Here is an 18,577-nt window from a genome sequence, read left to right on the forward strand (position 1 = left end):
AAGGTGTCGATCTCCTCTTGACATCATGGTCATATCTTATGTCTACAGTTCATTTGGTGGATGTTCGATACGGACCATATGTCTTTGGAATTGTGGTCAGGCTATATAGAGCGTATCAACGTGTGAATGAGACGATCTATCATCCTTTTAAATCCTATTACACCTAAGTGTCCGTCTTTCCCTCTGCTTCCCATCACTGCCTCCTGAAATAAACAGTTCAGTGAGAGCAATGACAGAAATGACCTTATGGGCAAAAATGGCATATTTTCTGGAAGATACAAAGTAAGCGGGAGGGTGTGTCAATGACGTTGTCTTTGTCTTTTATCTTATTGGGGGTATTTATTTGTTCAGCAATTTTACTGGAACACGTCCCATTAGATTATTATCATTATTGTTTTTGTGTGAATATGCACAGTGAATTAAATGGAAAAGGCCTCTTATATAACATAATACCAGTGTATAAATGGAACATTTTAATTTGGGGGTTGCTCTGGAGAAACACTCAGGTAATCATCAATCAATCATCTATCTCAGTTGATTGCCATTTCCATTCCCAATCCAGTTGATAGAATTTTTCTACACATATATGATTTTCACTTTCACTTTCTCTAGTGTCAGATTTATAAATGGAAGCAGCACACGAGAGGCTGCTCCCTCAGAACCAGTGTTGGCAAATGTGTCTTGTCTGGGAGCTCCAGAGGAGTCAAGCTGATGGCGAGAGCATTAATTATCACTCACACCCTGAACCTCAATGGAACTGATTCTCTCTGCAACTGATGATCCCACCGTCTGCTCACAGCCTCACACACACACAGAACACACATATACACATTCTGAAGATAACAAATTCTATATTCTATTTTTTTTAAGTACATGCAGTTAAAACGTTTTGAAGATATCGTTTTTAAGACAAACATTTTTTAAAACACCCTAAACCTTGTTTGAAGAATACAAAAAATTATATAATGTTTATGTTATTGCACTAATATATCCTACTGTTGATTTCATATTGCAAAGGTTGTGGTTTAGGTCTATGACAAACACAGACACATTATACGAGCACAGAGTTATCAAACGTGGAATTAGAGACAAAGGAAAAGCAGCTCCGGGAGATAAAGAGCATGTCAAGATGTGAAGAGTGAAAAATCTTTCATCTTTTGATTCCCATTAGTCTCACTACATCACCACTCACTGACAGTAGCTATCACGAAAGGACTGTGAGAAACATATGAGGCATCACAGTCCATAAGTCAGCATGCATATGTTATATGTTTTAATCCAATGTTGTGGGATTTCAGATTTAACTAAAGTCATACGACATAATGTGTCACAGAGCAGACTTTGCTGCGCTTGCATGCCAGAACATTTTCCTGTTAACTTTCTGACTGGTTCCCATTAGATGTAGGCTCATACTTTATTCGTCCCATCACTAATTCATAATTCATCTACTAATAACATCTTATTTTTAGGTAGTCAACTTAATACTGTAGCTGCAAAGTCAGATGTGACTTCTACGGCTTATGTAACTCCTCCACTGAGCTCTGCCGACTACAGTGTGTGCAAGGGGTCATAAGGAGGAAGCTACTTTTGATGTTCTTAGTCATTTAGGATTCAAATATGTTTCTCACAAACATGTTATGATGTAGGAGAGTGAAAATCATAGCAAAAACGCATTTTTCTTGTATGCATGAACATTGCATAGACAATCATTTTAAGGACTTGTAAAGCCTTTCTTAACCCATTTTAAGGCCCTTGTAGGCTTTTCGTGGCTTGATGGTTGTGGCTTCAATTGTACATCCTTTTGGATACAGGTATTAAGTCCAGGATTTATAGTAGGTATAGTATCGTCACCCTCAAGTGAGCTGAACCCTCAAAATAGACAGTGGATTTCATGCACACACACATGAACACACACACAGTCAAGACCAGCCCCTAATGCCAGTGCATGCACACACCAACCATACGAAATAAAGCTACCTGACAGTGAATATGTGACAGGACGATAATAGGATTACGTAAGCTAACTGAGCAGAAGAGGAAGGGTTGAGGAGAGGAGGTGAGGAGGGAAGACGGGGGTATAGGAGTGTAAGGGAAATGTAACATGTGACCATAATATAATCATGTTTATGTATACTTGGATTGATCATCATTGAATCTCTAACAAATGTAACTTTGATGTTGCTGTTTCCTGTAGAACTGAGTGAGTGTTGGCCTGATTACTCCAGTCACAGTAATCTAATTAGTCCGGACACAGTGTGATAGTAATTAGCTATTCAGGCATTATGATTGATGTAAGGAACTACTTTGATGTTCCTTACACAAACTCACCTAACAAAGACCTTACAGCACGGGGGATTTGTGGTGGTTGTAGACAATAAGAAGGGATCTTGGAGACAGATGTTACACTCCAGGGGTCTGAGAGCAGGGGACAGGATACCCGTCACCTATTTCCTTTATATCAAAGAGGCTGATCAATAAGTTTGTTCCTCTCTAGGAGGAGCTTGAAGATGTTTGAAGTCCTGCTTCTCCTGTGTCATTAACTGTTTAACAACCCCCTCCCGAATGGGTGGGGTTAGCCAAATGTATAAATACCAACCACTGTCTTCCATCTGGGTGCATATGACAAACTCAACTCTGTTGTATGTACCATGCTCGAGCATTAAATGTGTGACAATACTGTAAGAGAATTGTGTCTCGTTTCCTCCTTGCTAAAGGTGGGATTGTAGAAATTGCCACGACAGGAGATAACAAGAGTAGGAAAACTGTGTAGAGTAAAACAAAGGTAATGGGGGAAAGAATTAGGAGGGAGGAGGAGAGTAAATTGTTAATCTAGACGGGAGGGAGGAGCCGATGGAGCACACAGTAAATGGCAATGAGAATTTGTATTCAGCTAAATCTGGTGGTTAACAATTACAGACGATGCTAATGAGCTCTTAGCGGATGAATATGGACGTAACAGCATGCTTGTGCACAGATGGTTATGCATAAGGTTCCTGTCAACATGACAGACACATACACAGCACTCTATTATTCACACCTTCACCAACACACATAAATATACACAAACACATTTGGGAGCTGCTCAGCCTCGTGGTTGCGGCTATCCATCATTTAATGGCTAGCCAGCAGCCTTAATGCTCTTTTAACTGCTGTCTTTTACAGCCACGGGAGCAGAGGAGGACAACAGCAGAGCTATCAATCACCCGCTGGGGCAAAGGTGTTACGGCAAATTAAGCAAATGTTCTCTTGAAGGTGTTCGAAGACCACAAAGGAGACTCAACCGAAAACCATAGCACTGATCGTTTTCTCTTAGTGGCACATAAGATGTCCACGGGAAACAATGACATGTCATTTTTCAGAATAATGTTTTGGGCAGGGTATGCAGTCTATTAATGGCGGAATCGGTGATTGGGAAAACACTGCATTCAGCTTCGCATTCAACAAAGTTTAAATCTAGTAATTACAATTTAATGGAGCGGAGAGGGAAACTATGATCATCCTTGTCATGAGTAATATGTTGTGTCACAGTGAGGGGATGGCTTTAAGGAATACTACTGAATATAGGATTGTATCTTTTGTACAAGATATTTAAGAGCTTTTAAAGGGGCCAGGAAAAAGGTTACAAGTAGAAAAATAAAAGCAATTATATGATATACAACACAATGAACCTGTTTTAATGAGGGAATTGAAACAAATAAGAAAACATAAATCTATTGTGGAACAACTATAATTAGAGGGTTTAATTCCAGTGCTTCCTCATTCGTGAGTTTAAACTACAGCAGGATAGCTTAATGGCAATATTTATGAATTCAAAAGTTGTAAATAATAGACAATTTAGCTAAATGTCAGCTGTTATATTAAAGGGTTGTTTTGTCTTTACTCATCCTTTTACCAGCAGCACAGTTTTCACTGACATATAGAAAATGAGGGAGTCATTCAGTCCAAATCCAAAACATGAAGTTCTGTCTCTGTAAAAGGATAATTGTGTCATGGTGATGCCTGTAAGTATTTACCTGGGACGTAATGGACCAGAATCTGGACTCAAACGCGTCAAGAGTCATCTGGACACCGATGGCTGCAGACAGAGAGAGAGAGAGGGGGAGAGGGCGAGGGCGAAAGAGAGAGAGAGAGATAGGTCAATTAGGTGCAACGTAATGAACCTGAACATAAAAAATGAATGGAAGTAAATGGATAAGGTAGAAGCCAGAACAACCAGGGGGAGGAGAAAGGTAGTTGGAATAAAAAGAACAGGCGGGTAAGTGAGGTCACTCAGGAAAAATAAATAGAGGATGACATTTGTGCTTAAAGGCTAATAATCCAAATTGTTTAATGTTAATAGTTCATTAAAATGTAGCTGAACGCTCAGCAAAAGCTGTTAAGGAAAGAAAACATTTGGAGCAAAACAACACTAATAAACATTTACTGTAGTACCAGTGATAACGGCAGTAGCACTAATTGTGATTTACTGTACAGGTAATATCAACAACAGCTATCAAAGACACCACTTCTGGGACAATATTCACAGTTTAAATACTGGTTTCAATGATCGGTTGATAGAAGTAATGGCCATAGAAGGAGTAGCAGACTATAAACGGTGAGAGAAACTTTAATTCCAGCAGTTTAGAAGAAAGAACATGAATGAGCCGATTAATGTCCCAGGGTGAGAGACGATATCTCTCTCTCAGCTCTCAGGCTGGAGGAGCAGAAGGGAGCCGGCTGTACAGATCAGCTCTGCCTTCACAAGTCATATTATGAAAATCCTTCTACAGTAACTGACCTTCTGAGCCTCCGCACCGCTGTGTGAACCGACAAATTCTTAGATAGTGTGTGTGTGTGTATTCATGTGTCTATGTGTGTGTGTGTCCATCCTCTCCATTTCAAAAGTTTAAGCCTAGAATTAGTGTGTGTTTTGAATATATTTCAAATGTACGCATGTACGCACTCGGCGGAGCAATTGCTTGTGTCAGCTTAGGGCTGCATGTCCATCAGAATTTCAGTCCGCCTCGTAATGCAAAAAAAAAACCGGTAATTGCATAAGTTCTCGGAGAACACATCCTGTATACGCCCACACCAACAAAAAGTACATACACACACACTGCGAGGGAAGATATGACACTTCATATTACAATCAAAGATTTTGCCTTTTTCTCCCAGCTTGCTTTTTACAGCCACTCAGGGAAAGCCTCATAATACACACACACACACACACACACACACACACACACACACACACACACACACACACACACACAACATCATGTACTGTAATAATACAGTAGAATAATTACTGTAATGGAGTCAGGTCGCGAAAGGCTTTATTACAGTTTTTCACAATTGTTAACACACGTTTTTCAAAACAATAACGGCTTTCTCAAAACTGCACACAGACAACTGAAAACCTCACACACAAAATGCTAAACCTGACACTCCCTTTGCAAGATGACTCTTTGCCATCAAATCTCTTACCTGTTCACAAAATGGAACTCGTGTTTTCATTTGGTACACACAGCCATATTTTCAAATGACACACACATACCATTCATTGGGAACACACAACTAAGCATTTGCTTGCACACTACCAAGCATTTACAGCACACTGAAGTGCAAAATTGAAAACACAATCATCAAAATGGAACACACCACATGAATGAATGAGCCATTTCTCCTTTTGTAAAATGTCTCAGTTTAGGCCTACTTTTTTCATAGTCAAACATAAAACAGCACACAAATATGAATTAATAAAAAGGTTTATTTCGGTACACACAGAGAACAGTACAGAACTGTAAACCGGCCTACTCAACCCCCCCCCCCCCCCCCCCTTCACAAAAATTTCAGTTTTTCACAATCGTTAACACACGTTTTTCAAAACAATAACGGCTTTCTCAAAACTGCACACAGAAACTAAAAACCTCACACACAAAATGCTGACAGGCCTCGACACTCACGTCGCCACAGGCCTCCTCCATGGCCTGGAGCAGTGGGACCCGGTCCTGTGGGTTCCGTTCATATACCTTCCACCTCCAAGCTGAAAATAATTCCTCAATGGGATTCAGGAAAGGAGAATAAGGTGGAGGGTATAGAATGGAAAAATGTGGGTGGTCCTGGAACCACTCCCGCACTTGAAAGCTCACATTGTCCCGGATGACAACGTGATTGATCCACTGTGGGTCATCTGTCTGGTCAGGTGGTACCAGCAGGTCATGCAGGCCATCCAGGAAGACGAGGAGACGGGCAGCGTTATAGCCCCCAGGTGGGCATGATGGTGCAACATCCCATGGTGATTCATTGCAGCACACATTATGATGTTCCCACCACGCTGGCCGGGGACCTCAACAATGGCCCGCTGGCCAATGACGTTTCTGCCCCGTCACCTCCTCTTCACCAGGTTGAATCCCACATCATCAATAAAGATGTACTGGTACAACACATGAGCTGTGTCATGCTCCTGGATCAGCATGAGAATGCAAGTTACAGTATGGACACAGAGAGGTCAACACAGTGGGCTAAAGTGAGAGACTGTAGAAAAGGAACAATATTGGATTACAGGTACAATACATGCATGTGTCAGTGCTGAATGTTGGTACTTACAAGCACAAACTCTCACCATAACTCCTTGATGGCTGTGTTCCGTTCAAATGGGACCCTGAACACTTGTTTCATCAGCATGGCATTCCTATGAAGAATACAGTCCAATGACGGTCTGGACGTTTTGTAAATGTAGCATGGTCAGCCAGGATCCTAGTTTTTATTTGTCTGAGTGTGATAGAGTTGTTCTCACGAACCATATCTACAATGTCAGTGTCCTGTTCGGCTGTGTAAATGCTGTGAAATTGCTCAACAGACCTGAATGTTTACAGATTTGAGTATTTGTGTGTTGTAGGTTGATGCTTTGAGATTTTACTTGAGAAGTGTGTGCAACAACTGAACATTGTGTGTAGTGTTTTGACAACAAAGTGATGTGTAATTGACATCAGAGTGTAAACAAGGAAAGTCAGAGTCTAATGCAGATAAGGGAGTGTGAAGTAGTGCCAAATTGGGTCGAGCGATTGGTACATGATGTGAAGGTTGTGCAAATTGTGCCGAATTTTCGCTTTTTGTGTGTTCTGTACTGTTCTGTTCTCTGTGTGTACCGAAATAAACCTTTTTATTAATTCATATTTGTGTGCTGTTTTATGTTTGACTATGAAAAAAGTAGGCCTAAACTGAGACATTTTACAAAAGGAGAAATGGCTCATTCATTCATGTGGTGTGTTCCATTTTGATGATTGTGTTTTCAATTTTGCACTTCAGTGTGCTGTAAATGCTTGGTAGTGTGCAAGCAAATGCTTAGTTGTGTGTTCCCAATGAATGGTATGTGTGTGTCATTTGAAAATATGGCTGTGTGTACCAAATGAAAACACGAGTTCCATTTTGTGAACAGGTAAGAGATTTGATGGCAAAGAGTCATCTTGCAAAGGGAGTGTCAGGGTTAGCATTTTGTGTGTGAGGTTTTCAGTTGTCTGTGTGCAGTTTTGAGAAAGCCTTTATTGTTTTGAAAAACGTGTGTTAACAATTGTGAAAAACTGTAATTGTAGACACACCAATCAGGTTCAAGCACTATAGCAATGCAGCAGCTTAGTTCACCTGTTTTCAACCAAAATTGAGCTTGTGCTCAAAAAAGAAGAAGAGTGATGGTGAGAGGGGGAATCCACGGAGGTGGAGAAGGCTGCGGCTACGGCATTAGTAATGATGTTGTGTGTGATGTTGCATTCTGCACACATAACTTTCATAATGTAAATGTACTGTATTCCAGACCTATGCTGAACTACACAATCTTGTCTTTCACTGTATTTCTGAGAGTTTTATAGATGATGCTGAGGAAATCACATGAATTCATATACATAGATGAGACAGGGTTCATAGGACAAAATCAAGAAGGAGAGACAGAAATATCATTGGCCACGGGGCTATAATCCATGTCCCAGGGCAACGTGGGGGTAACATCACCCTTTGCGCTGCCACTACACAGAATGGGGTCCTCCTCCATCACGCCCATATGGGCCCTTACAACACACCTCACATTCTCAAATGTTTGGACCGATTACACAACATCGTCACAGCAGTAAACCACAGGCACCAGATACAATCCATTGTCATCTGGGATAATGTGTCATTCCACCGCTCTGCTCTGGTCCAGAACTGGTTTCATCACCATCCACAGTTTACAGTACTGTACCTTCCACCACATTCTCCGTCTCTAAACCCAATCAAAGAGTTTTTCTCTGCATGGCGGTGGAGGGTTTATGATCTCCGGCCCCAGGCTCAGGTACCCCTCATTGAAACTGTACTGGATACAGAATTTTCTGCTTGTCTGATATTTGTCGAGCTTAAAGTGTTATGCACACTCCTGTAGTAGCATGAAAACTGGGACATGTTTTGTTGTGAATCTCCATGTTGACATGTTGACTGATTTGGGGATATGAAGAGAAATAAATTCAATGGAAACTCTGAAGTGACAATAAGCAACACCCCTCGAATTCGACTGTTACAGAAAAATAACTCATCGAACAATTATATCCATTAGTCTGGTATTAGGCTTTTGTTTCACAGACAATACGTGTGCTTGCGTAAAAATGTAACTTGGATCGACCTTGTACTGCAGTACCTAACCCTACCTGGTCCAGTGGAGCCCATCACATCACTAACCCTAACCCTAACCCTAACATATTATTTGGTTATTCAATATGGCCTTGTTTTTTCTGTTTTTGCCTGTTATTCATTTATTTATTCAAATTGATAATTAGAGTTCGTTTGTTAACTAAATAAATATATAAGTTGAAAATATCCTACTGTGTTTTTTATTTATTTATTATTATTATTTTAAATTTGGTAAATAAATTTGGTAAATAAATTTGGTAAATAAATTTGGTAAATAATTTTGGCGATGGGTGCCATTTTTTGGGGGGTTTGAGCACCTGCCCCCCAAAATGTCTGTGCACGTACCTGTTGTCTTCCAAAGATTTTCTCTCTTCAAAAATCATTTCTCATGTAGACTGACATGAGTGTGTTCAATTTCTAATTAAGTTCAAGAAATAGACCTCAATACTGATGAAGAACCTTGTTTCATGTTCGTTTTTTCCAATAATATCTTGATTGTGATTGATGTTTCTTTGTTTGATTGCATTTTATCACAAATAACGAAAAGCACCTTTATTCATAAATGTGACTTAACAGGGGTAAATGACAAATATTAACCATATATGCTGTTTATATTGCTTGTAATTGGGATAAAGTTAACATCTGTTAAGTATTTTTACATATATTGTTGTAGCTGTATTGCTTGAAAGATCGAATAATGCGGTGGGTCCACCAGACCCGTGAACATTGGCTGAGTGACCAAAACACGAACACCACACAATGTTTGTGCTCCATCTTCAATTCCAGTTTTACCTTGAAATTGTGTTTATTTGAAATACAGCAATGCCTAATTTAATAACCAATGCGTAGGTACACTGAGTGGACCTAATGCAGTCCCATACAAAATGCCATATATTATATAAGAAGACATTTTACTCCAAAATTGAAAAAATTGAGATTAAATTTCATTTAATTTAAGACAAACACAATCAAGTAACATTTTATCCATTTACGCTGATTCTGTGCAGCAACTGTGACTCTTATTCTGAAAATATCTGAAAGTTAGATGCTTACTATTGCTATTTGATCACCAGCCATAATGAGGTTACTCTCCTCCGCCTTATACAGCTTTTGGGAGCTAAGTTCAGGTGAAGGTGCCGATGAATGATGAATTAAAGGAAGAAACTTGCACTTGAGAAACAGTGACATTTCAGCTTGAAAAACAGCAAAACTTTAGTCTGTGTGGAATAAGTACTGAGAACAAATAATTCCATTTTAGAAATTTTATTCATTTTTATAAATGTTGGGATAACAGGAGCACCCTGAGAAAACCCATTGCAGAACTTTAGACTTAGTAAAAGCCATGTCAGGAGTAACATCATCGACCTATTATCTCCTGAAGAAGGAACAGATGCCTGCTCTTAAAGAGGAGAAGAAGCCAGGCTTTTTGCACAGGCGTCTTCTCACAATGGAGATTATTAATATCTCAAGTCCTGGATCTCTTTCAAGAAGGGAAGACATTAGCGTCTTTGGAGAAGGCCACTTCTTACACAGCTCTTTGTAAATGTCCATGTCAAGGCTTCTTTTCAGGATGTAAGGTGAGTCAATGTCTTTGACCTCGGCCCATATTCTCTCCATCAGATGGTGCCTTGTGTCATCATCATTACAGGTCACCTTTGCCTTTTTATAGATTTGTGTGACGAGCTTGTCCGAGAGAACACTGACATACGTTTTATATTTGACCTCTGCCTGGATCTTTTCAATCTTCTCCCTGGCCCTCCTGTCTGATGATCCTGTGTTCTCACATTCTTTACTGACTTCTGATGGGGAAGACTGCTTCGATCTTTTCTTCCCACTGCTACTGATCACTGCTGGTGTTGACTGCCTCGGTCTTTCATTCCCTCCGCTGCTGACTTCTGAGGATGAAGACCGCTTCGAACTTTGACTCCCACTGCTACTGACCACTGCTGGTGTTGACTGCTTAGATATTTTATTCCCTCTGCTGGTGAACACTGCTGGTGTTGACTGCTTAGATATTTTACTCCCACTGCTGGTGACCACTGCTAGGGTTGACTGCTTCAGTCTTTCATTCCCTCCGCTGCTGACTTCTGAGGATGAAGACTGCTTCGAACTGTTACTCCCACTGCTGGTGACCACTGCTGGGGTTGACTGCTTCAGTCTTTCCTTCCCTCCGCTGCTGACTTCTGAGGAAGAAGACTGCTTTGATCTTTTCTTCCCTCCGCTGCTGACTTCTGAGGACGAAGACTGTTTTGATCTTTTACTCACACTGCTGGTGACCACTGCTGGTGTTGACGGCTTCAGTCTTTTCTTCCCTCCGCTGCTGACTTCTGATGATAGTGACGACTGTTGTGATCTTTTATTCCCACTGCTGGTGACCACTGCTGGGGTTGACTGCTTCAGTCTTTCCTTCCCTCCGCTGCTGACTTCTGAGGAAGAAGACTGCTTTGATCTTTTCTTCCCTCCGCTGCTGACTTCTGAGGACGAAGACTGTTTTGATCTTTTACTCACACTGCTGGTGACCACTGCTGGTGTTGACGGCTTCAGTCTTTCCTTCCCTCCGCTGCTGACTTCTGAGGATGAAGACTGTTTTGATCTTTTCTTCCCTCCGCTGCTGACTTCTGAGGATGAAGACTGCTTTGATCTTTTCTTCCCTCCGCTGCTGACTTCTGAGGTTGAAGACTGCTTCGATATTTTACTCACACTGCTGGTGACCACTGCTGGTGTTGACTGCTTCAGTCTTTCATTCCCTCTGCTGGTGAACTCTGATGATGGTGACGACTGCTCCGATCTTTTCTCCTCTAGGCTGTTGACCTCTAATGATGATGACTGCGATGAGTCGATGGTCATTAGAGCGACTGACACTCTGTTTGTGTGGCGGTTAACTTGGTTGTTCAGCCACCAGCTTATCAAGGACAGAAAACAAAACACCCTGGTCTGAATGTCTGCATATATGCCCCTGTGTGAAGTAGGAACACAAACCTTCTTCACTAGACCTGAACCCCTGTCTGAATTCTTGCCAGGTGCGATGTGCGAATAGATTAGATCTGAAAGCTGTTTTGTGAATACAAAAACCTTTTCAGATCGAGGCTTTTCCAGGGTTTTGAATGCAGAACTTTCATTTCCACATCCTGGCTTCTCCTTCTCCAGAAGCACAGCGTCAATACTAGCGATCAATGACTGCATCGCCTTCCTGCTAGTGAATTTTGGATTCTCATTGAATTTTTTCGCGACCTTTGACAATATTTGGAGAGTCCCTGCTGCGGCAAAAGTCTTTATGAAAAGCCTATTGATCTTTCCCATCGCTTTACCATTTGAGAAGTTTGTCTCTGGATATTCATTTCCATTTGTGTTTTCCTCACTGATTGACTCAATTATTTCATCTAAAGCCAAATCAATCTCTGAAGAAAACAAGGAATTGAGAGAGAGGCTGTCATTGAACTCATTGAAGAAGTCTGTGATGTCAGTCAAACTCTCGTTGATTGTTTCCTGGACAAGCCTCTTCACACTGTCCACACTGCTTGCTGTTGAACCTCCCTCTGAGGAACTACCTGACTTGGAGCTTACTCGTGAAGAGTAGGAGCTTGAGGAAGTCCTACTAACCAGAATGGGATCGTCAGAAGGGTCCTGTTCCTCTGAGGAGATGGCCCAACTTTGCTTGACCAATTGGTTGATTCGTCCGTCTGTCTTTAGCGACTCGCAGGCATAACAGATCATCTGTTGGACTTTAGCGGGGTTAATAAGGCGGGTTGGGATAGGCTTCTCAGAGCTCACACAGATGGAGCTCGCAGACAAGGTGGAGTTGACAGTCTCCGTCACCTCCTCTACAACCAAGTCTGTGAGCTTATCCAAACTCTCAGACGTTGTTGTGCTGCCTGGTGAAAGACTGTTGTTGAGAGTGTCGCCCAGAATGGACCGAACTTTATCCTCAGACACGGGTGAATGGGGACGTCGCTTTACAATGGCATTTGAAACAGACGTCATTAAGTTCAGCAGAAGTTCTGCCAACATAAATGTTGTAGCTTCATCCGGTTTGCATGACTTCAACCTCTCCCACTGCTCTGCTGTGAGCTTCGTAAAAAAGCTTTCAAAGTACGGGCGGACAGTCTCTGCATTTATGTCCATTTGTTTAACTTTCTGAGTGAATTCCATTGTGACTGTATTTTTCGCTGTTTGAAATGTGTTTTGCATGAAAAATCTCTTGTTCTTCTTTGTTCTACCAATTGGCTGGGTGCTGCAGACTGATTCTTCAATGAAGCAAAGTGGACACTAGGAATTGAGGTAAAGGGGATTAAAGGAATTGAAGCAAAGGGGATTAGAGGAATTGAAGCAAAGGGGGTTAAAGGAATTGAAGCAAAGGGGATTAGAGGAATTGAAGCAAAGGGAGTTAGAGGAACAGAAGCAAAGGGGATTAGAGGAATTGAAGCAAAAGGGGTTAAAGGAATTGAAGCAAAGGGGGTTAGAGGAATTGAAGCAAAGGTAGTTAGAGGAACAGAAGCAAAGGGGATTAGAGGAATTGAAGCAAAAGGGGTTAAAGGAATTGAAGCAAAGGGGGTTAAAGGAATTGAAGCAAAGGGGATTAAAGGAACTGAGGCAAAGGGGATTACAGTTTTTTTCGATTGCATAAACACTCAAATCAAAAGTATTACACAATTATCAAACCTGACACTCAAGGAGCAAAACATGGGCCCAGATCTGCACCACTATAAGCACAATGTCAGCTTCACACTTTTTGCAAAACAATACACACAGTGATCTGTAAAACACTAAACACACTTGTATACATTAAACACAGAAGTATATCAAGATGTCACTTCCTTGCAATTCCTAAGCACTGCCTGTCAAATGACCACCCCTATGGGCCAATTGGTTAAACACACGATGTTTAACCAATTGGCGTTCAAACACATGATTGCTTATAATTTTTTTCGATTGCTTAAGCACGATTTTCAAAACAGGGCCCGGTGTTTCAAACACTAAACACAATCAGCACAACCACACACCCAATCAGCAGAACACCTCAGATCCTTTCACATTTTTTGATTTCCTAACTTACCATTTTCAATATTTTCTTCTATGGATGATAAAAAATTGTAATTCATTATTATTTGGTTTTGAAGGCATAAGTAGTCATTTTCATAGTATGTAGAATCTAAACCCATTATTTCATTCACTGGCACCTGCACAAAAGCATTCATAGCCTTGGAATTTGAATCTGCTTCCTTTCAGTCATTAGTTTCCATTCACTTCGATAAGAAATTTAATGAGTAGCCTAATGACTCATTTCACAGTCAACATCAAGTCTCCATTACCTTTTGTTTTTTGCACAGGTTACGTCACAGCTGTGAGGAAGCAAAAGGAAAGCCTGCGTGAAGCTGACGTCAGATCGACAGGCTGAAAATAAGTCTCTCAATTATGCTTGATCAATGCTATTAGGTGATGAATTATCAATCACGGTGGGCAACATCCTGTGAACTGTATGGTCTCGTCATTCCAGGGAAAAAGCTCTTACATGTTCTGTCAGTGCTTCAGTTTGTGGGTGGGGATGCATGTGTTTCTTGGATTCTGTCCAATCGCTCATGAATCCGCTGAGATGCTGAATCATGGCTGTAATCAGCCTGTAATCGGGCACATACACAGATACATTTGTTTAGCTAACTGAGCAATTGTTTATCTCTTCATACAGCTAACGTGAAATCGTGTTCAAAATTAACCAAATTGTTAAAATCTATAGACAGAAAACCAGAAATGTGTTGCGTGTTAACTATGAGGGTTTGTACGTCCGTCTATGGAAATCCCAGTAACACATTTGCACATGTGATCAACCATTCTCTCACACATGGTGAAAACAGATGTTAGGATGCTAGATCTCTGTCCTTACTTTTGTTCCAAAGCAATGCATGACTTTCATGGTGACATTTGACATTTTTTGTTTGGATGTTTGAACACTCTCCCACACACTCAGACCCCCACCTCAATTGTGCCGGTGACCTTGAAGTCGTCTCCCTCCGCCATAATCTCAGATAAAGTGTTGGAAGGCCATTATGGAGGGCAGCAGTAATCTGCCTTCTCTCACTTTCTGAGGCTGACAGGCCAAATCTAATTAAAACCATCACACTGATCCCTCAGTGTGTGTGTTTGTGTGTGTGTGTTGTAACAGTTTTTTTCCCATAATGTGTGAATAGCTAGCAAGCATTTACACTTCAAGTTTGTTCAGTTTGCATACACTTGTGTACAAAAGGATATGCATGACTTTGTGTGCATGCAAGTGAAAATGTGTGAGCTTCAACGCGTGTGTGTGCTTATGTGAGAGCGTATCTTGTACACTCACAGCCTGAGTTGCGATTAGTGCGAGCTGCCAATCACAGTGGAGAGCGCTTTCAAAAGGAAATGAATTAATGAATAAATAAATAAATAAATTCACCAACCAAGAGAAGCCGTTAATTGGTTATTACATTAACGAGATAGGGGGATGAGAGACGGAGGGATGTGAACTGTGACTGACGGGAAAAATGAATATGTGAGAAAGGCGAGAGGGAGACTGGAACGATGGTAAACAGGCTCACAGTCTCACTGCTTTCTCGCCTCAGTAGCGTGCCCAACAGAATAAACATTTTTACAATGTGTATGTGTTGAAGAGCAAGACAAGTAGGAAGACTAAGATGGAGAGGTAGGAAAGAGGGCTGGGTATCACGACTGATTTCCCGAAAATGATTCATGAACTGTGCAAGGAAAGAGTCAAGTGTATGACTGTGAAGAGAGAGAGGAGGAGAGAAAGAGGGAGTATCTATTGGTCTGTCTGTCTGTCTGTCTGTCTATCTATCTCTAGGAACAGAGAGTTGTGACTGTATATGGGTGCATGTGTGCCTTTGTAAATGTTTGACATCGTTTAACATGTTGTTGTGTTAAATGACCAGTGAGGAGAGCTCCTGCTGATGGTAGCATGACCCCCGAGTCAAGGCTAAATATGTATGTATATATATTTAACACACACACACACACACACACGCACACAAATTAATTTTGAGGAAATTATGTACACTTTCATTAATTCATTTCCTGGAATCTTATCCTTGACGTCAACCACTGACCCAGAAATCAGCTTTTGTCCTCGACAGAACAAGTTGTCCCCTAAATGGTCTTTAGTCAGAGATTTGTCCCCAAACGTAGCCAAACACATGACAGACACGCACCACAGGAACAGACCCAATAAATTAAACTGACACAGTGGCTAACTCTCTGGGCACAGAGGGGACACTGAAAATAAGGCCACGAGTGAGGAGGTCATTTCAATTTTTTCGGTTTCTTTCACACACACACACACACACACACACACACACACACACACACACACACACACACACAACAGATGGAGGAAGTTCGTCAGAAATAATAAAAAACAACACATTTGCACACACTAATAAACACTACACACATGACCCAAAAATAAATTAGTGTTGGCTGCAGGAAGGAGACACACACACACACACACACACACACACACACACACACACACACACACACACAAACACACACATGAACATACACTTACACACACAAACACATATACACGGACAAAAAGGTCATAGAAAGAGAGCAGATGTAATGAAGTACAGATTAGGTACAGATTAATTGATATAATGGAAAGGGAAGATGGAAAAGGAGTAAGACAGAAGGCAGAGGGGATGGAGGAAAATGAATTGATTTTTAATAATGTTATGAGTTGGAAAACCCTTTTCATTCCTACCGAGTGTGGCTATTAATAATAGAGTAATATCAAATGTCTGTGTGTGAGCATGCATGAAAGTGTGTGTTTCTCACATGTATGTGTGTGCGTGTAGAGTGACCTCTGAGAGGCGCTCACACCAGACATATGTCTGAGCAGTAGCAGATCTGTCGGAGGACTGGTCTAGAAGTCCTGAACTCCTGCAGGTCTGATCTGCAGCTACAGAAAATGTCCTCAATGAATGTTTAATCTTGTTTGGAGACACAAACGACGTAAATATTTGTTTGTTATTAGAATAAGTGCTGTGGGTTTTTCCACAGTTTAAACTTAAATGAAGATCAGATGACATTTTCTGAACAGTTAATTCAGAAAACAAGTTCCTTCTAAAAGGGTTCACTAAGTTTCTTGCCATTGCATTTGCCCTCAAAGCACAATCTGTTTGCATTGCACTGTCCATTGAATCTACGACTTAATTAATGTCCACATGCCTACAAAATACTTTATAGAGGGAATAATTACCAGCGCCAAAGAGGTCACGTTTTAACCCCTGTCCATCTGTTTGTTTGTTTGTCAGCAAGATTATGAAAAACAACAGAACAGATTTCCACAAAACTTGAGACATGGGCCAAGAGAGAACCCATTCAATTTTGGGGAGGATCCAAGAATTGTGAGTGTGTGAAATTTGGTGCAGCTTGATTGATTTCAATGGGACTGCTGGGCCCCGGTGGAGGTATGTGCTGCTTTTTACCAGTGTGTTTCAGTGTGTTGTGTAAGGACTAAAACTCCTCTCTTATTTGATATTCGCAAAAGCATGTGTTTCACACAAGCTGTATTTTGGTTCCATTTAGTTTTTTTGTGGTGCAGAACTTTTGCTTAAACACCAGCGCAGAAAGGCATAGGGATCACAGCTTTCTCGCACCAAAATATCTTTCTCTCCGGCTCCCTCACAAACACACAATTACAATTTTATCAAAACAATTGGCAAACATCTATCAAAAAAGATATTGACAGAGTGAGAGTCAGTTTTTCTCTTCCGTTTATTTTCTCTTTTCCGTCTTTCAATCTTCTTTACTCTGTGACCGTTTGACACTTTAATCTTTGACCCCTCTAATCTTAATCTTTCCATTAATGTTTTCCAAATGTCTCGGCATCTGTCACCCATACGCATCACATTGTAATCTGCGCGTTGCCTCACTTGTTCTCATTCTTGTTCTCGGCTGTCCTCTCCATATATAGTTGATATGCAGGGAGAGCAGGAGAGGAGAGGAGAGAAGAGTGAACAAGACTTTTTAAAAATTAAATCAATCCAATTTTTATACGGTGCAACACATGCTTCTCTACTTTGGGTTTTATCTGAATTTTTTAACTGAAAATTTAATGCACAAACCTACAATCCTGCTATTATTCTCTGTTTTGTTTGGTTGGGTCTAGCAAATACAGATATTGGGCAGAATCTACTCAGTTTAGTGTTCATTGCTTATAAATTCAGTTGAGTTGGTATTTTCTAACAGCCAATTACTGAGCAAAATGCTGACGAAGTAGTTATTCAATAATTTCTATGCAGTATTTTAATATATTTAATAAAATACATCTATTGAAAATAAGTTGATTTCTGTTCTCATATTGAGTAAACGGCAGTGCTATGCTTATTTTTGTAACCTATTCTGCAGCTAAGTCACTCTGGAGAGGAGGATCATTTATCTGACTAATATCTAACATCCCACATACTTTATCAATACCCTGACCAAACTGGAACTCACTCCACGCACACGACCTACCTTCAACTCAAATACCAAAATTAATGTTTTGTGTTTCCCAAAAGCAGCAGTGCTATGTTCACCCAAGCGTCAGGAGATCGCATAACTTTCTGACAAAGAGTTTTCAATAAACTGATGTTGCCAGGCAACAAACACTGCTCCAGCCAGTAAATGGAGTTATGGCAAATTCCTCCAATGTCAGAAAGAGTTGATTATAATGATCAGTGTCAGTAGAAGTCCCTGGCGTCTGAGTATGCACGCAAATAGCAAGTCACAAACCTCCACAGGCAATAATGAAAGAAGAAAAGCTAAAAACACAAAATATGCACTCTGAGCAATTCAAAACTTACAGACTCAACTGTATGGGACACACACAAAGAAAGAAACACAAATGTACACAGACCCAGATGGATTCACACTCTCCTGATCTAAACTCATCAACCATTACAACTGATAACAA

The 18,577-nt window shown here is 40.8% G+C and overlaps 1 protein-coding gene across 1 annotated transcript in view; it reads right to left on the minus strand.

The window, feature by feature from the left end:
• The window catches only part of cacna2d4a (calcium channel, voltage-dependent, alpha 2/delta subunit 4a), an 83,920-nt gene that overhangs the window by 8,217 nt on the left and 57,126 nt on the right, over positions 1 to 18,577 (minus strand). Inside the window, exon 28 of the mRNA XM_053415196.1 lies at positions 4,014 to 4,075. Within this exon, the coding sequence (XP_053271171.1) occupies positions 4,014 to 4,075 (62 nt within the window). The remainder of the gene's footprint in view (positions 1 to 4,013; positions 4,076 to 18,577) is intronic.

This window comes from Pleuronectes platessa, chromosome 22 (assembly GCF_947347685.1).
Source record: "Pleuronectes platessa chromosome 22, fPlePla1.1, whole genome shotgun sequence".
NCBI classification, from domain to species: Eukaryota; Metazoa; Chordata; class Actinopteri; order Pleuronectiformes; family Pleuronectidae; genus Pleuronectes; species Pleuronectes platessa.